Raw genomic sequence first — 19,280 nt, forward strand, 5'->3', positions numbered from 1 at the left:
GTAACCTAGCCACCGCTTGAACCAAAATAATATTTCCCCAAATACTTAGTACAGAAGTCTACACGCAATATTAGATTTAGACTCTGAGTCCCAACACGTGGGACTATGGCCAATTCACTTGCATCCACCCCAGCTCTTAGAATAGTGTTTGACACATAGTAAGCGCTTAACAAAAAATATCTTTAAAATAATGATAGTAGTGGTATTTAAGTACTTATCATGTGCCAGGCACTGTACTAAACACTGGGGCAGATACAGTGAAGCAAATTGAATATAATCCCCATCCTACATGGACTCACTGTCTAGGCGAGAGGGAGCACAGGCATTTTGTTCCCATTTTACAGATAAGGAAACTGAAGCACAGAGATGTTAAGTGAGTTGCTCAAGGTCACACAGCAGACAGTTGGCAGAGTCCAGGTTCTCTGACTCCTAGGTCCATGCTCTTTCTACTAGGCTCCACTGCTACTGACTGACTGATAAATAAATAGTCTTGCTTTTCTGCCAGGCAGGTCCTGTTTCCTTTTTTATTATTTTAAATAATCTAAGAAAAATTACCTGCCAGCTGTTTTCCATAGAAATTCCTCTCTGCACACGAATGATGTACTCCTGAAAAAGAAAGCACACACCAAAAAAAGAAAAAAAAAATCATTGAAAATGTACTCCCAGAAATCAGTGATTCACAAGTAAGAGATACACAAAAGTTCAAAAATCAAAGACAACCACAGATGTGATGACTACGACAACAGCAATGGGCATTTCATGGACAAGGCAAGACTCACACCAACAATTTCTTAAAATGTTCAAGTACTTGCATCTACTGCACTAATTTAGTGACAAAGGCCCAGAATTTTTAAATGACCATAGAAGGGGAAAAAACCAACATGCAAATACAGATAAAATCAAGGATGCTATTCTAAAGCATCTTCTTATCCTTGTTCATGCTGATTGAACAAGTACTCATTAAAGCAAGGTCTAGAGCAATGAAATAACACTGATGTTAATCCAAATCATATGTAAGAGCTTTTCCCTCTTTCTCCATCAACAATTCCAATGGATTGAAAACCCTAATTTGGTGGTGGTGGTGTCTGGGTATTTCTCCAAATTCATTCAATTATTCAATCATACTTATTGAGTGCTTACTATGTGCAGAGCACTGTACTAAGCACTTGGAATGTACAATTCGGCAACAGATAGAGACAATCCCTGCCCAACAATGGGCTCAGGCTAAAAGGGGAAGACAGACAACAAAATAAGTAGTCAGGCATCAATACCATCAAGATAAATAGAATCATAGATATATACACATCATTAATAAAATAGAGTAATAAATAATATATACAAATATGCACAAGTGCTGTGGGGAGGGGAAGGGGGAAGAGCAGATGGAGGGGAAGAGGGGCAGAGGGAAAAGGAGGGCTCGGTCTGGGAAGGCCTCCTGGAGAAGGTGAGCTCTCAGTATGGCTTTGAAGAGGGGAAGAGAGTTAGTTTGGTGGATGTGAGGAGGGAGGGCATGCCAAGTCAGTGGTAAGACGACCCGCCCTTTCCTCTCCACCCAAATGGCTACCTTACTGCTACGGGCTCTTGTTATATCCCGGCTAGACTACTGTGTCAGCCTTCTCTCTGACCTCCCTTCCTCCTCTCTCGCCCCGCTCCAGTCTATTCTTCACTCCGCTGCCCGGCTCATCTTCCTGCAGAAATGATCTGGGCATGTCACTCCCCTTCTTAAACAACTCCAGTGGTTGCCTATCAACCTCCGCTCCAAACAAAAACTCCTCACTCTAGGCTTCAAGGCTCTACATCACCTTGCCCCTTCCTACCTCTCCTCCCTTCTCTCTTTCTACCGCCCACCCCGCACGCTCCGCTCCTCTGCCGCCCACCTCCTCGCCGTCCCTCGGTCTCGCCTATCCCGCCGTCGACCCCTGGGCCACGTCCTCCCGCGGTCCTGGAACGCCCTCCCTCCTCTCCTCCGCCAAACTGATTCTCTTCCCCTCTTCAAAACCCTACTTAAAACTCACCTCCTCCAAGAGGCCTTCCCAGACTGAGCTCCTCTTCTCCCTCTACTCCCTCTACCACCTCTCCGCAGCTTAACCCTCTTTTCCCCCCATTTCCCTCTGCTCCTCCCCCTCTCCCTTCCCATCCCCTCAGCACTGTACTCGTCCACTCAACTGTATATATTTTCATTACCCTATTTATTTTGTTAATGAAATGTACATCGCCTTGATTCTATTTAGTTGCCACTGTTTTTACGAGATGTTCTTCCCCTCGACTCTATTTATCGCCATTGTTCTTGTCTGTCCGTCTCCCCCGATTAGACTGTAAGCCCGTCAAATGGCAGGGACTGTCTCTATCTGTTGCCGACTTGTTCATTCCAAGCGCTTAGTACAGTGCTCTGCACATAGTAAGCGCTCAATAAATACTATTGAATGAATAAATGAATGAATGAATGAACGTGGGCCAGGGGTCGACGGCAGGGCAGGCGAGAACGAGGTACTGTGAGGAGGTTAGGGGCAGAGGAGCAGAGTGTACGGGGTGGGCTGTAGGAGAGAAGGGAGGTGAGGTAGGAGGGGGCCAGGTGATGGAGAGCTTTGAAGCCAAGAGTGAGGAGTTTTTGTTTCATAAGAAGGTTGATAGGCAACCACTGAAAGTTTTTGAGGAGGGGAGTGACATGACCAGAGCGTCCAAATGCCAATAAATAACTCACTTTGGCAGTAAAGACAAAAATAACTTGGTGTTACTATTTGGGCCTTCATTCACAAGTCGGAGAAGATCACCATTGAGTGGTATAGCTAACAAGTCCACTTAGGGAGCCCAAACATAAGTTAAAGGCTTTGCAAACACCCAGGCTTCATGCCTCAACCTTTTGGATCTATCTTGGAGGCTTGGAACTTCTAGTTCTCATTTGAGACCTAATTATAGGTTTATCACTGAACAATTACCCCACAAATAATTTCTAACAAAGGTTTTGCTTTCCAACCCCAATATGTCATCCTAATTTATTGATCAATGTTTGCTCTAACACCCCGGGTACAATCTGTAATGCCCTTCTTACAAGTCACTACGGTACTTAGTATGATGGACTGAAATGATCGCATATGTGGTTAGAAGAAAAATGTTCCGGAACACATTTTTTAAAGAGAGGCAAGTCTCATAAGTCATATTTGTATGCGTAGTTCCAATTTAAGTAACCATTCCTTTAGCTTCCAAATACCCTTCTCTATCTTCCCATGGAGAAAGAATCTTCTCCAAGATTTTCCCCTGAGAGGTAGAGGTTATGTGGGAATATCCTCCCTCCTCAAATTCGACAATTACTCTCCCCCCGCTTCAAAGCCTTATTGAAGGCACATCTCATCCATGAAGGTTTCCCAGATGAAGAAGCCCCATTTTTCCTCATCTCCCACTCCCTTCTGTGTCACCCTGACTTGCTCCCTTTGCTCTTCCCCCCTCCCAGCCCCACAACACTTACGCACATAGCTGTAATTTTATTTGTATTGATGTCTGCCTCCCCCACTCTAGACTGTAAGCCCTTTGAGGGCAGGGAATGTGACTGTTTATTGCTGTATTGTACTCTCCCAAGCGCTTAGTATAGTGTTCTGCACACTGTAAACACTCAATAAATACGACTGAATGAATGTGGGGAAAATCCCCAAGAATTAATCTTAAATTTAGAAAGTGATTCCCAGAGAGCCCTAGTCTCCCTTCTGTCCCCCGCTCCAAGTTTGTCACCAGATAGGGTCAATGTACCCAGCTGACGATTTATAGGGATCCTGTTAACTATGCAGTAGAGTGGGAAATGGCCTACAGCTGTTTGACCTGTCAAATACAGTCTGGTAAAAACCGTACTTTGTTATCTAGCAAAGAAAATACTGTTCATTCATTTATTCAATCATATTTATTGAGCACCTACTGTGTGCAGAGCACTGTACTAAGCACTTGGGAGAGTACACTATAACAATAAAAAAGACCCATTCCCTGCCCACAGCGAGCTTACATCTGATCTGGTGTCCCTAACGTGCTTATTCGGCTACGCAAAGGAGCAACTTTTATCATTAATACTCACTCTTTCGTATATTGTTTGAAGAATAATCAAAGGTGCTGCTACTGCTGACTGGGCATGAGACTTGTGGAACTGACTCAAGCATGTCCATTAATCCTTTTCACACTGGCTCTGTGCAGCCCAAGATGATTTCATTGAGGCTGCACTGTTACAATGCACAAGAGATTGCTGACCACACCTAGCACATGCATCAGTCACTCAGTCATATTTGTTGAGCGCTTACTGTGCGCACAGCACTGTACTAAGCGCTTGGGAGTACAATATAACAGACACATTCCCTGCCCACAAAGAGCTCACAGTCTATATATAGGGGGAGACAGACATTAATATAAATAATACAGCACGAGCCTGGGAGTCGGAAGGTCATGGGTTCTAATCCTCGCTCCGCCACTTGTCTGCTTTGTTGCCTTGGACAAGTCACTTCACTTCTCCAGGTTTCAGGTACCTCATCTGTAAAATGGGGATTAAGACTGTGAGCCCCATGTGGGACAGGGACTGTGTCCAACCTGATTACCTTGTGCTTAGAACAGTGCTTGGCACAAAGTAAGTGCTTAACAAAAAACATTATTATTATTATAAGTGCTATGGGGCTGGGAGGGGGAATGAATAAAGGGAGAAAGTCAGGGAGAAACAGAAGGGAATGGAAGAAAAGGAAAAGAGGGCTTAGTCAGAGAAGTCCTCTTGGAGATGTGCCTTCAATAAGGCTTTGAAGGGAGGGTGAGTAGTTGTCTGTTGGACATGAAGAGAGAGGGCAACGGAAGACAACCCGCTAAGCTAACAAGGACGGTGCATTCAGGTAGGTACGTGGGAAGGGAAACAGAGAAAGGATAAGGTGATTTACTCGGAAATACCATCATTAAAATTCAATTAGGCTTAATTAATTTCATTCTGACGACTGCTCTGACAAACACTTAGTACTTTCACAGCTTACCCTTTATCATCTGATCTGTTCTCGTGCCCTGCTCTGAAAACATACCCTACTGTCCAAGCATCCAGACCTCCAATGTTATTAAAACAAGGAAAACAGTTCCCTTAAGGCTAGTAAAAACCCATCCACTGAAACCAGGCCTCTTGCTATTGTTAGTAGAGAAGCAGCGTGGCTCAGTGGAATGAGCATGGGCTTGGGAGTCAGAGGTCACGGGTTCAAATCCCGGCTCTGCCACTTGTCAGCTGTGTGACTGTGGGCAAGGCACTTAACTTCTCTGTGCCTCAGTTCCCTCATCTGTTAAATGGGGATTAAGACTGTGAGCCTCACATGGGACAACCTGATTACCCTGTATCTACCCCAGCACTTAGAACAGTGCTCTGTACATAGTAAGTGCTTAACAAATACCAACATTATTATTATTATTATTACAGCGATGGGAAAATCAATGGGAGGACAGGGTTTGGGTGGGAAGATAAGGAGTTCTGTTTCGGACATGTTAAGTTTAAGGTATTGGCTAAACAGCCAAACAGAGATGCCCTGAAGGCAGGAGGAAATGTAAGACTGCACAGAGGGCGAGAAAGAGAAGGACTGGAGATACAGATTTGGGAATCATCCACAGAGAGGTGGTAGTTGAAGCCATGGGAGCTAATGAGTTCTCCAAGGGAGTGGGTGTAGATGGAAAATAGAAGGGGACCCAGAAGTGAACCTTGAGGGATTCCCACAGTTGGGGGGGTAGCAGAGGAGGGACCCACAAAAGAGACTGACAATGAGCAGCCAGAGAGATAGGAGGCGAACCAGGAGAGGACAGTGTCAGGTTGGATGTTTCCAGGAGAAAGAGGGGGGAGGAAGAGGGCGGGGGTGTCGACAGTGTCCAAGGCAGCTGAGAGGTTGAGGAGGATTAGGATGGAGTAGAGGCTGTTAGATTTAGCAAGAAGGAGGTCATTTGTGACCTTTGAGAGGGGGGTTTCTGTGGAGTATAGGGGACAGAAGCTAGATTGGAGTGGGTCAAGGATGGAATTGGAGGAGAGGATTTTGACACAATGGGCGTAGACAACTCGCTCAAGGAATTTGGAGAGGACTGGTAGGAGGAAGATGGGGCAATAAATGGAGGGGGCTGTGGGGGTCAAGGGAGGGTTAGGCAATAGGGAAAAAGCCATTGGAGAGCAAGCAGTTGAAGATGGAGGTCAGAGAGGGGAAAAAAGGAGGGGGCAAGTGCTTTAATAAGGTGTGAAGTGGATGCAGAGCACTGTACTAATCACTTGGCAGAGTTCAACAGGACTGTGGACCCCAGGTGAGACAGGAACTGTCTCTGACCTGATTAACTTGCATCTATCCTAGTGCTTAGAAGAGTTCTTGACACATAGCAAACACTTAAAAATACTATTATTATTATTATTATTAGAGTTGTATTGCACATAAACGGTTAACTTGCTATGCTCCTTCTCCTGGCTACCTTCTCAAAAGTTTAAAATCCCCAACTTGGAATCACTGCTCATACCTAGCACTGTTTTGTTTTTGTTTTCATCCATAATAAATTGGCAATCAATCAGTGGTATTTACGGAGTGCTTACTGGGTGCAAAGTACTGTACTAAGTGCTTGGGAGAGCACAAAAGAGTTAGTAGATAAGATCTCTGGCTTCAGGGAGCTTACAGTCTAGTGGTGAAGACTGAAATTAAGATAGATAATAATAATAATGGTATTTGTTAAGTGCTCACTATGTGCCAAGCACTGTTCTAAGCACTGGGGTAGTTACAAGTTAATCAGGTTGGACACAGTCCCTGTCCCAGATGGGGCTCACAGTCTTAATAACCATTTCTTACAAATGCGGTAACTAAGATTAAGTGACTTGGCCAAGGTCACAGAGCAGACAAGTGGCAGAGCTAGGATTAGAACCCACGTCCTCTGACTCCCAAGATAATGCTGTTGCCACTAGGCCAGAGAGGGGAAGCACCAGAGTATAAAAGATATGTACATAAGTATTTAAGTCCATCCTGCTGTTCACTGACTTTACTGTACAAACCCATAGCATGCTGAAATTACTCCAAGTACACATTTTCACTTCAAGCATTTTTGAAAAGGCAGCAGCTGATGAGTAGAAGGTAAAGCCTTCGACATTTTATGAAGAAGGCATTTTATGAAGAAGGCATCTCAGCACCTAGTACCGTGCCTGGCACATAGTAAGCGCTTAACAAATGCCATCATCATTATTATCTCAATTTCAATACAGCTAAGAGAAAGGAATTTCAAAATTCCAGTAGCTAATTCAATCTATTATAGAATTGGAAATTTTGTAAAACATACTCAATTATTCCACACGAATGTCTTTTATTTTCAGACCTGAGATCCAACTGTTCCTTAACCTACAAGCTCCCTTTCTGGCCTTTTTATTTTCTATCTTGGCTTTTGTTTAAGATGCTCTTTTCTATCAATATGGTAAATTATTCAATCCAAGTTAAATTCTAAAGCAGTCTCTGAATTAAACAGCAGAAATGCTGAAAGGAGTCAGTAAGAAATCCATTTCACTTTGGAGGTCACAGCTACATACTATGTCTCTTTAAAATCAACCAGGTTGGCAACTCCAAAAAAAAAAACCTAACACACTCTACCTTGCATCAAAACAGAAAGCCGAATTGCATTGAAACAGAACTTAAGATAATGACTGCATTGATATCTGCATGACTTTCATGCTTCGAAAAAAGTGCTCATGTCTCTTATCTTTCAGGGATGGATGTCCTATAAAGAACTTAAACAGGGACGGCCAGAGGACATGATCACATTTCCCAAGAATCACTCAAGATGATTTCTGGCCACAAAAAAAGAAAAAAAACAATTAAGCAGACATTTCATCTGGTTTACTGGTTTCTGATTTCTGTTCTCTTAGGAAACGGCAAAAATACAGAGTATCTAGAAAGGAAATGCAGCAATTGCTCAATCAGCAAACATGACGTACAATTTTAGAAAAGTATCATTCTCAGAGAACAAGGGGGAAGAAAAAACATTGGGAAAACGATCAACAAATATTTTCTGGCATTAAAGAATGAGCACTGTCACGACACTCATTTCTCCAGATTTTACATTTAATTCTGGTTCTATTTTCCACAGAATATGAAGCAGCCAATTTTACTGCATAATGGCTTTAATGATGCTTCATTTAAATGTGCCATTCTATATTATAAGAGATTACTGTCAGCCCAGAGTCCTACTATAAATGGAGAATGGTTATCAGTACTTAGTAAATTGTCAACTCTCCATTTCTCCAGTTTGTGGATAACCTAAAGTCAAACATAAAATAAACTAAGCCCATCATCACCCCTCCTAAATTCTCACCTCCTCCCAACTCCCCCATCACCATCGAAAGCATCACTGTCCTCCTGTCCTCCACATCTGTAACTGTGGCATCAGCTCTGATTCCTAATGCACTCCACTGTTCTCCATATCCAATCCATCACCAAGTCTTGCCAATTCTCTCGGCAATGTTTCCCAGATGCCCCTAATGTCTCTCCATTCCCACAGCCTTAATCCACACCCTTAATCACCTTGTGCATGGATTATTTCACTAGCCTCCTTGTGTTCAATCTTCCCACTCCATTTTACCCAACACATAAACAATGCAGCAAGAAATCTCTTCCCACCTGATCATAACCCTCCATTCCTCAGAAGCCTACACTGGCCCTGGGTATATAAATATAAATACATAGACTCTACAGAACTTCATGAATTGGCCCCCTTTTAGCTAACTACCTCATCCTTCACTATACCATTGCTGATGTTACTCGGTTCGGCCCTGCAAACTTTCTTATTACCACAATGGGACTCTCCCAACTATGAGCCACTTCTCCTCACTTGAAATGTCCTCCTGTCTCCTCTTCACAATTCCACGTCTTTCTTTCTCTTCTTTCAAACTCTAATAAAATGCCCTTCTCCTTCACGAAGACTTCATACTGGCTCCAGGTTCCTCTACCACCAATCAATGGCATTTATTCAACATTTCCTGTGGGCAGGGCACTGTACTAAGCACTTGGGAGAGCATCATACACTACAATTGGTAGACATGATCCCTGCCCTCCAGGAGCTTGCAATCTAGTAGGGGAGACAGTAAAATAAATGACAGAGCGGGGAAGTGACAGAGTATAAGGATATGTACCTAAGTGCTGGGGTGAACCTCACTTATGGATATCTGTGTAAATTTTACATATAATTTTCTGTCCTTTGATCCCTTTAATTATTTTTTATGCTCTATCTCCTTGTCCTTTAGGCTAATTGTCTACTTTTGCTTTGAGTCGATCCTGTATTCTCCATGACACTGCAAGCTTCTCAGAAGTGAAGCCCTGAATGGACTTAAAGTACAGCCCCTGGATCCCACGGGATCCAACCAAGCAAGACTGGGTCAGGTTGGCCTAAAGCCAAATCCAGCTAAACTGGAACTAGGCTCAGATATTCCCTCCAACTTCTGGCAGTTTCCCTCGGGGGACTGCAACAAGGTTGTCACTGTACTGGAAGAAAAACCAAGTTAAAGTGAAAGTGACCAAAACTCCCTTCCAAGGGATGGGACAGTTGCCCCCATAAGCAGCTGAACCAATAGGCCACTTGTAGCTTCCCCTGGCTCACTTTCAGTTTGGCAGCACTTCTGCTCCTGGTTCTTAGCTGATCCTGGGCCTGGCCTGGCCAGCACGAGCAAGGACCAACATGGAGCCAGGCCAGGCCCAGGAAGGGCTTGGAGTGGGTCAGGAAAGTCTGGCACCCTCTCCAGAGCAAGCTCTATGTAAAAGTGTCTTCTTTGATTAGCCACGGAGCTGAACAGTGCTCTGCCTATGGAAAATATTAAGTACGATCAGGAGGCGGATAGCGATGATCATGAATAATCAACACATTTGCTTCAATCATTCAGGGGTATTTATTGAGTGCGAGGCATTGTACTACTTTCAAGTGTGGCCTCTGGAACCCCCACTCTATTACAGGTAAGCTACCTTTCGTCCATGACCTTTACCTCTCCTGCTCTCTCCTCCTCCTCGCCCTTTCAGAAACGTGGCTCACTCCTGAAGACACGGTCTCCGCCACTGCTCTCTCCACCCGAGGCCTCTCCTTCTCCCACTCCCCCAGACTCACCGGTAAGGGAGGAGGCGTCGGCTTCCTCCTCTCACCCTGTTGCCGCTTCCGCACTCTCCCTCCTCCCCCCTCCCTCTCCTTCCCCTCCTTCGAAGCCCATATCATTCGCCTCTACCACCCACTCCAGATACTTGTCGCTGTCATCTACTGCCCTCCTGGTCCCACCTCCGACTTCTTCAACCACCTTGACCCCTTTCTCACCTTCCTTCTCTCCTTCTCTCTGCCCACTCTGATCCTCGGAGACTTCAACATCCATATGGATGTACCCTATGACTCCTCTGCCGCCTGCCTGCTATCCCTCCTCGACTCTGCCGACCTCCTCCTCCACCATATTCATTCATTCAATAGTATTTATTGAGCGCTTACTATGTGCAGAGCACTGTACTAAGTGCTTGGGATGAACAAGTCGGCAACAGATAGAGACAGTCCCTGCCGTTGGGCGGGCTTACAGTCTAATCGAGGGAGACGGACAGACAAGAACAATGGCAATAAATAGAGTCAAGGGGAAGAACATCTCGTAAAAACAATGGCAACTAAATAGAATCAAGGTGATGTACATTTCATTAACAAAATAAATAGGGTAATGGAAATATATACAGTTGAGCGGACGAGTACAGTGCTGTGGGGATGGGAAGGGAGAGGTGGAGGAGCAGAGGGAAAAGGGGAAAAAGAGGGTTTAGCTGCGGAGAGGTAAAGGGGGGGTGGCAGAGGGAGTAGAGGGAGAAGAGGAGCTCAGTCTGGGAAGGCCTCTTGGAGGAGGTGAGTTTTAAGTAGGGTTTTGAAGAGGGGAAGAGAATCAGTTTGGCGGAGGTGAGGAGGGAGGGCGTTCCAGGACCGCGGGAGGACGTGGCCCAGGGGTCGACGGCAGGATAGGCGAGACCGAGGGACGGTGAGGAGGTGGGCGGCAGAGGAGCGGAGCCTGCGGGGTGGGTGGTAGAAAGAGAGAAGGGAGGAGAGGTAAGAAGGGGCAAGGTGATGTAGAGCCTTGAAGCCTAGAGTGAGGAGTTTTTGTTTGGAGCGGAGGTTGATAGGCAACCACTGGAGTTGTTTAAGAAGGGGAGTGACATGCCCAGATCGTTTCTGCAGGAAGGTGAGCCGGGCAGCGGAGTGAAGAATATACTGGAGCGGGGCGAGAGAGGAGGAAGGGAGGTCAGAGAGAAGGCTGATACAGTAGTCTAGCCGGGATATAATGAGAGCATACCGCGCCCACTCACCGACTCGGTCACACCCTCGATCTCATCATCTCCTACCGCTGCACTATCTCCTCCCTCACCAACTCTGAAATCCCTCTCTCTGACCATAACCTTCTCACCTGCCTCATCTCTCACACTCCCTCCCCCTGCAAATCTTCGCTACTGCCCCACAGAGACCTCCGCTCTCTTGATCCCATCCGTCTTTCCAAAAGCATCTCTCCTCACCTTGCTGCCCTGTCCTCAATTCCCACTCTCGATGATCAGGTCTCTGCTCTCAACTCCACCCTCTCTACTCATCTCGACTCTCTCGCCCCCTTTTCCCTCCGCCGCTCTCGCTCCACTAACCCACAGCCCTGGATCACCTCCTCTGCCCGCCTCCTACGCTCCTATGCTCGAGCTGCTGAGCGCTGCTGGCGAAAGTCCAAGCACCGAGCCAACCTCACACACTTCAAATTTATCCTTTCCTGCCTTAACTCTGCCCTCTCCTCCGCCAGGCAAAACTTCTTCTCCTCCCTCATCGACACCCATGCCCGTCACCCCCGCCGATTGTTCCAGACCTTTAACTTTCTCCTTAGGCCCCCTGTTCCTCCCCCTCCCCCATCTCTCACCCCCAATGATCTGGCCACCTATTTCCTCACGAAAATCAACACAATCAGGTCTGAGCTCCCCAAAGTCACCCCTCCGCCTCTCCCCTCCCCCCCCACCAACCCTCTCCCCTACTTTCCCATCCTTCCCTGCAGTATCCTCAGAAGAGATCTCCTCCCTCCTCGCAAGTGCCACCCCCTCCACCTGCGCCTCGGACCCCATTCCCTCTCACCTTATTAAAACCATCGCCCCTGCCCTCCTCCCTTCCTTAACTTCTATTTTTAACCACTCAATCTCCAATGGCTCCTTCCCCTCTGCCTTCAAACATGCCCACCTCTCCCCCATCCTAAAAAAACCCACTCTTGACCCCACTTCCCCCTCCAGTTATCGCCCTATCTCCCTACTACCCTTCCTTTCCAAAATCCTAGAACGAGTCATCTACAATCGATGCTTAGAATTCCTTAACTCCCATTCTCTCCTAGACCCCCTCCAATCTGGCTTCCATCCCCTCCACTCTACCGAGACTGCTCTCTCTAAGGTCACCCATGACCTCCTTCTTGCCAAATCCAATGGCTCCTACTCCATTCTGATCCTCCTTGACCTCTCTGCTGCCTTTGACACTGTCGACCATCCCCTCCTCCTCCATACCTTATCTCACCTTGGCTTCACGGACTCTGTCCTCTCCCGGTTCTCCTCTTAACTCTCTGGCCGGTCATTCTCGGTCTCCTTCGCAGGCTCTTCCTCCCCATCCCATCCTTTAACTGTTGGAGCTCCTCAAGGGTCAGTTCTTGGCCCTCTTCTGTTCTCCATTTACACTCACTCCCTCGGTGAACTCATTCACTCTCATGGCTTTGACTACCATCTCTACGCAGATGACACTCAGATCTACATCTCTGCCCCTGTCCTCTCCCCCTCCCTTCAGGTTCGCATCTCCTCCTGCCTCCAGGATGTCTCCACCTGGATGTCGGCCCGCCACCTAAAACTCAACATGAGCAAGACTGAGCTCCTCATCTTCCCTCCCAAACCCGGTCCTCTCCCAGACTTCTCTATCATCGTGGATGGCACGACCATCCTTCCCGTCTCTCAGGCCTGCAATCTCAGTGTCATCCTTGACTCGTCTCTCTCGTTCACCCCACACATCCTAGCCGTTACCAAGACCTGCCGGTTTCACCTTTACAATATTGCCAAGATCCGCCCTTTCCTCTCCACCCAAACGGCTACCTTACTGCTACAGGCTCTCGTTATATCCCGGCTAGACTACTGTGTCAGCCTTCTCTCTGATCTCCCTTCCTCCTCTCTCGCCCGGCTCCAGTCTATTCTTCACTCCGCTGCCCGGCTCATCTTCCTGCAGAAATGATCTGGGCATGTCACTCCCCTTCTTAAACAACTCCAGTGGTTGCCTATCAACCTCCGCTCCAAACAAAAACTCCTCACTCTAGGCTTCAAGGCTCTACATCACCTTGCCCCTTCCTACCTCTCCTCCCTTCTCTCTTTCTACCGCCCACCCCGCACGCTCCGCTCCTCTGCCGCCCACCTCCTCACCGTCCCTCGGTCTCGCCTATCCTGCCGTCGACCCCTGGGCCACGTCCTCCCGCGGTCCTGGAACGCCCTCCCTCCTCACCTCCGCCAAACTGATTCTCTTCCCCTCTTCAAAACCCTACTTAAAACTCACCTCCTCCAAGAGGCCTTCCCAGACTGAGCTCCTCTTCTCCCTCTACTCCCTCTACCACCCCCCCTTCACCTCTCCACAGCTTAACCCTCTTTTCCCCCCATTTCCCTCTGCTCCTCCCCCTCTCCCCATCCCCTCAGCACTGTACTCATCCGCTCAACTGTATATATTACCCTATTTATTTTGTTAATGAAATGTACATCGCCTTGATTCTATTTAGTTGCCATTGTTTTTACGAGATGTTCTTCCCCTTGACTCTATTTATTGCCATTGTTCTTGTCTGTCCGTCTCCCTCGATTAGACTGTAAGCCCGTCAAACGGCAGGGACTGTCTCTATCTGTTGCCGACTTGTTCATTCCAAGCGCTTAGTACAGTGCTCTGCACATAGTAATCGCTCAATAAATACTATTGAATGAATGAATGAATGAAGCCTTGGAAGAGAACATCTCTAGCGACACCCACTTTCCCTTCCCCCCAGCAATTTACAATTCTCCTTCTGGTTGCCTGTGGCACTCTGGTCATGTTACTGCTCATTAGCACCACAGGCAACATCTTCCTGCTTGTTAGCAGCTCACATAAAAGCTTGGTAGGACCAAAGGTTACAGCTATTGGTAAAAATGAGGTTTTTGAATCAACCACGGAATTCAATTAACTGTGCTAGCTTTGTCTTCAGTGCTACCGACAATCAAAAATCGATTGCAATATGCATTCTATTCAATGTGACAAAAACCTTCTATTTTTTCCCTCCCGAATGAAAACTCCCATCTGCACACTAAGATGGCATTTAAAAACCTTAAGATTAAAAAATAATTCAAAATACAGAGCTATCGAGAGCTGAAGTTGAATACCAGATAGACACAGTTTTAGAGTTGAGCGCAAGAGAGGAAACTGCAATCCCAACGTTAAAAATAAGGATGGGGGTGGGGCAAGGGGGGAGCTGGAAGAGGAAGCTGAAAGGAACATTTTTACATATGTGCAAAATGAAGAAGGCACCACTGAGTTAAGCTGATCAACAGCTAATTAAAAACACTGTTTCAGTTGCAACAGTAGAAGAAAGAAGGTCTGTCATCATTAATGTGAATCTCCTATGAATCAACACCTTACTGTGGCAGGAGAGCTTGCGTACGCCAATGAAGCTTAGAGCTATGCCATTGAGAGATACTCTTGCTAGGGTTACCCCTAATGGAAAGGTCTAAGTGGAAGCAATAAAGTTGATTCACCTGTGCTGCACAGCAGCAGCATGGGAAAGAGTCGAGGCAGTTGATCGAATGATCAAAATGTTGATCAAAGACAACGGCAAACCACTTCCATATTTTTACCGAGAAAACTCTATGGATACACATACCAGAACGACTACTGATATGGTGCTGGAACATTCATTCATTCAATCATATTCATTGAGCACTTACTGTGTGCAGAGCACTGTACTAAGCGCTTGGAATGTACAATTGGGCAACAGATAGATGAGCCCCTCAGGTCGGAAGGCACTCAATGAGCTACTGGGGAAGAGCATACGATGCCTCAGAGTTTCGTGGGTGTTTATGACATGGATGGAATAAAGCCTTCATGACCTCCGGTTGTTAACGTTGCCATACGAGAAATGAGTATCCAAAGCTGTAAAGATACCCTTACTACTGGAACATGGAATGTGTGGAGTATGAACCAGGGAAAGTTGGAAATAGTCAAGAATGAAATGGACCAATTGAAGATCGACATTTTAAAAATAAGCGAACTGAAATGGACTGGTAATGGGCATTTCCAATCGAATGCGCACATCATCTACTACTCTGCCCATGCTGAAGAAAGAAGAAATGGCATAGCAGTAGTTGTGACAAAGAAAATTGCTAAGACAGTTATCGGATATAATGCTGTCAATGACTGATTGATATCTGCTAGATTCAGAGGAAAACCATTCAATATGACAATACTTCAGGTGTACGCCCCAACAACAGATGCAGAGCAAGAATAGATAGGCTTTATGATGAAGTGCGGAGGGAGATTGATAAAAGCTGCAAGCAAGATGTGTTGATTATCACTGGGGATTGGAAGTGGGTAACGGAATGGAAATAAAGTTTGTTGGAAAATATGGCCTGGGAAATCAAGCCAGGGACTGACATTGATTTCTGTGAATCAAATGACTTTTTTATTGCCAACACTTTCTTTATCCAACCTAAACAATGACTGTACACATGGGCTTCACCAGATGGACTATACAGAAATCAAATAGACTATATTATTTGTAGAAACCGATGGAAGAGTTCTATTTTGGCAGCAAAAACATGGCCTGGAGCTGACTGTGGAACAGATCATGAGCTGTTAATGTGTAAACTCAGGCTAAAACTTAGATCAATCATGCCACACAGCTGCCCAAATATGACCTGATGACTATTCCCCCTATATTTAAGGATCATGTAAAAAACAGATTTGAGGCCCTTAATCTTCCCGACAAGGAACCAGAGAAAATGTGGACAGAGATTAAAAATGTCATCGAGGAAGAAAGCGAATGGTATTGTAAAAGGTCAGGAAGAAGAAAAAGCCAAAATGGATGTCAAACATAACTCTGGAAGTAGCAAAAAAAAAAAAGGAAGGAAGCAAAAATCAGAGGACAAAAGAACCTAATTAAAGAACTGAGCCATGAATTCCAGCGCTCTGTCAGGAAGGACAAACGGGAATATTATAATAGCATAAGTAAAGAAATGGAAGTCAATAGTAAATGTGGGCAGACAAGATCACTAATTCAGAAGATTAACAAAATTAAGAGAACATTTCATCCTCAGATTGGCTGACGATAAATGATGCCAGTGGAATCAAATGGAGATGGAAAGACTACACACAGGAACTGTACCAGAAAGATAGCAATATACAAGAAGTATTTGAAGAAGTTCCTTTTGAATTAGAGCCACTCATCATGGAAAGTGAAGTTAGATCAGCTTTACACTGCCTTGTCAAAAATAAGGCAACTGGCTTTGCTAGGCTTCCAATTGAGGTGTTTCAGGCAGCTGGAGAGGAATCGGTTAAAGTTCTTACAAAATTAAGTCAACTGGTATGGCTAACCACTCAATGGCCATCTGATTGGAAGAGATCAGTTTATGTTCCAATACCGAAGAAAGGAGATACAACTAAATGCAACAATTATCGTACAGTTTCCTTGCTCTCACATGCCAGCAAGGTACTGATAAAAGTTATACAGCATCAAATGCAGACCTACATGGAACGCGAACTGCCTGATGCTCAAGCAGGACTCCAGAAAAGATGAGGGACGTGAGATATTATTGCCGATGTCCGCTGAATAATTGAAAGAAAAAGAGAATATCAAAAGGAAGTCAGCATGCGCTTTATTGATTATAGTAAGGCCTTTGACTGCGTGGATCACGAGAAACTCTGGAGCACATTAAGGAAAATGGGCATGCCGGGCCATTTAATTGCATTAATACGGAGCCTGTATGACAAACAGGAGGCTACAATAACAACAGAATAAGGAGAAACAGTTTAGTTAAATGCTCTGGGCATGTCACTCCCCTTCTTAAACAACTCCAGTGGTTGCCTATCAACCTCCGCTCCAAACAAAAACTCCTCACTCTAGGCTTCAAGGCTCTCCATCACCTTGCCCCTTCCTACCTCTCCTCCCTTCTCTCTTTCTACCACTCACCCCGCTCGCTCCGCTCCTCTGCCGCCCACCTCCTCACCGTCCCTCGGTCTCACCTATCCCGCCGTCGACCCCTGGGCCACGTCCACCTGCGGTCCTGGAATGCCCTCCCTCCTCACCTCCGCCAAACTAATTCTCTTCTCCTCTTCAAAACCCTACTTAGAGCTCACCTCCTCCAAGAGGCCTTCCCAGACTGAGCTCCTCCTTTTCCCTCTGCTCCCTCTGCTCCCCCTATACCCACCCTTTCACCTCCCCTCAGCTAAGCCCTCTTTTCCCCCCTTTCCCTCTGCTCCTCCCCCTCTCCCTTCCCCTCCCCTCAGCACTGTACTCGTCCGCTCAACTGTATATATTTTCATTACCCTATTTATTTTGTTAATGAGATGTTCATCACCTTGATTCTATTATTTTGTTAATGAGATGTACATCACCTTGATTCTATTTAGTTGCTATTATTTTAATGAGATGTTCATCCCCTTGATTCTATTTATTGCTATTGTTATTGTCTGTCTCCCCTGATTAGACTGTAAGCTCGTCAAACGGCAGGGACTGTCTCTATCTGTTGCCGATTTGTACATTCCAAGCGCTCAGTACAGTGCTCTGCACATAGTAAGCGCTCAATAAATACTATTGAATGAATGAATGAATGAATTAGTAAGGGTGTAAGACAAGGATGTATCTTATTGCTTTATCTGCTCATCCTTTACATCGAATACCTAAAGAGAAAAGCCAGACTGGATGAAGACGAACAGGGAGTAAAGATTAGAGGAAGGAATATAAACAACCTTCGTTATGCCGATGATACAACCCCACTAGCAGAAAGTGAAGAAGATTTGAAGGGCTTATTATTCAAATTTAGGGAACAGAACAAAAAGTAGGCCTACATTTGAATGTCAAGAAAACAAAGATCATGACAACTGGACATTTTTAACACACTTGTAGTGGTTGGAAAGAGGACTGAAATAGTTGACAATTTTTCTCTCCTGGGTTTGATAATCAATAATAAAGGAAATAGTAGCCAAGAAATATGCCAAAGATTAATGTTAGAAAGACTTGCTATGAAGAGCCTGGAAAAAGTCATGAAATGTGCTGACGTAACAATTGCCACAAAAATACAAATTGTCAACTCTATGGTGTTTCCAGTGATTAATGCATGGATCCCAAAGCTAGACAGTGGAAAAAGAGGATAGAAAGAACATTGATTCTTTTGGAATGTGGTGTTGGCAAAGACTTTTGCAAATACCATGGACTGCCCGAAAACCAAACAAATGGATTTTAGAGCAAATTAAACCAAAGTGGTCTTTGGAAGGCCAAATAACTCAGCTTAGATTAGCATATTTTGGACACATAATCAGGATGACTAATTCTCTGGAGAAGACACTAATGCTAGGAAAAGTCCAGGGAAAACATGTTAGAGGCAGACCAGCAGCTAGACGGATGATAGAGACCATAACGATAATGGAAGAAACATCAGAAAGGTTGCAGATCATGGCAGAGGAAAGGACATTCTGGAGAAAGCATATCCATAGAGTCAACGGCACTTAATAATAATAATACCTACGAAAAGCTCCTTAAGCACCGTTCTCATTTTACTGCGTAGTACTACACGGTAAAATGGACTCCCACCTCTTCCTACTGGATTTGTAATGTGAACACACAAACTACAAAAGACTCACTCTTTATACTTGCAAAACAGTGATGCAGTGAAAAATCCAAATTTTTCTAAACATTCCAAAATGAACAGAATGTCCGCAGCAAATAGTACTAGGGAATATACAGTCCTCCTAGGTTTCTAACCAGTCATTCCTTGTTCAAACCAAATCTCTCTTCCTCAGAAACTGTCCCTTTTAATGTCACCAAACACTAGCAGGTTGAAAATGGATTCTGCTTTATTAGGATGGATATCAACCATTACATGGTTCCTCTAAGAAGCCTGCTGTCACTTTCTTGAGGCAGAACACTGGCCTAGATGGACCATGTTCTTATGGATAAACATAAAGTGGTTATTTTACAAAAGCCTGGAGTTGGAACCTTTCCATCATGTCCAGTTTTGCTTACTTCAAATCTCAGCACAGATCCCACAGAACATGCCTGAATGATT

The 19,280-nt window shown here is 45.2% G+C and overlaps 1 protein-coding gene across 8 annotated transcripts in view; it reads right to left on the reverse strand.

Moving 5' to 3' along the window:
• PXK (PX domain containing serine/threonine kinase like) overlaps nucleotides 1–19,280 on the reverse strand; it is a 107,013-nt gene that overhangs the window by 72,161 nt on the left and 15,572 nt on the right. For all 8 annotated transcript variants that reach the window (XM_029051962.2, XM_029051965.2, XM_029051964.2 and 5 more), the window contains exon 2: nucleotides 556–606. In XM_029051962.2, the coding sequence (XP_028907795.1) occupies nucleotides 556–606 (51 nt within the window). The remainder of the gene's footprint in view (nucleotides 1–555; nucleotides 607–19,280) is intronic.

Source organism: Ornithorhynchus anatinus, chromosome X1, assembly GCF_004115215.2.
Source record: "Ornithorhynchus anatinus isolate Pmale09 chromosome X1, mOrnAna1.pri.v4, whole genome shotgun sequence".
Lineage (NCBI taxonomy): Eukaryota > Metazoa > Chordata > Mammalia > Monotremata > Ornithorhynchidae > Ornithorhynchus > Ornithorhynchus anatinus.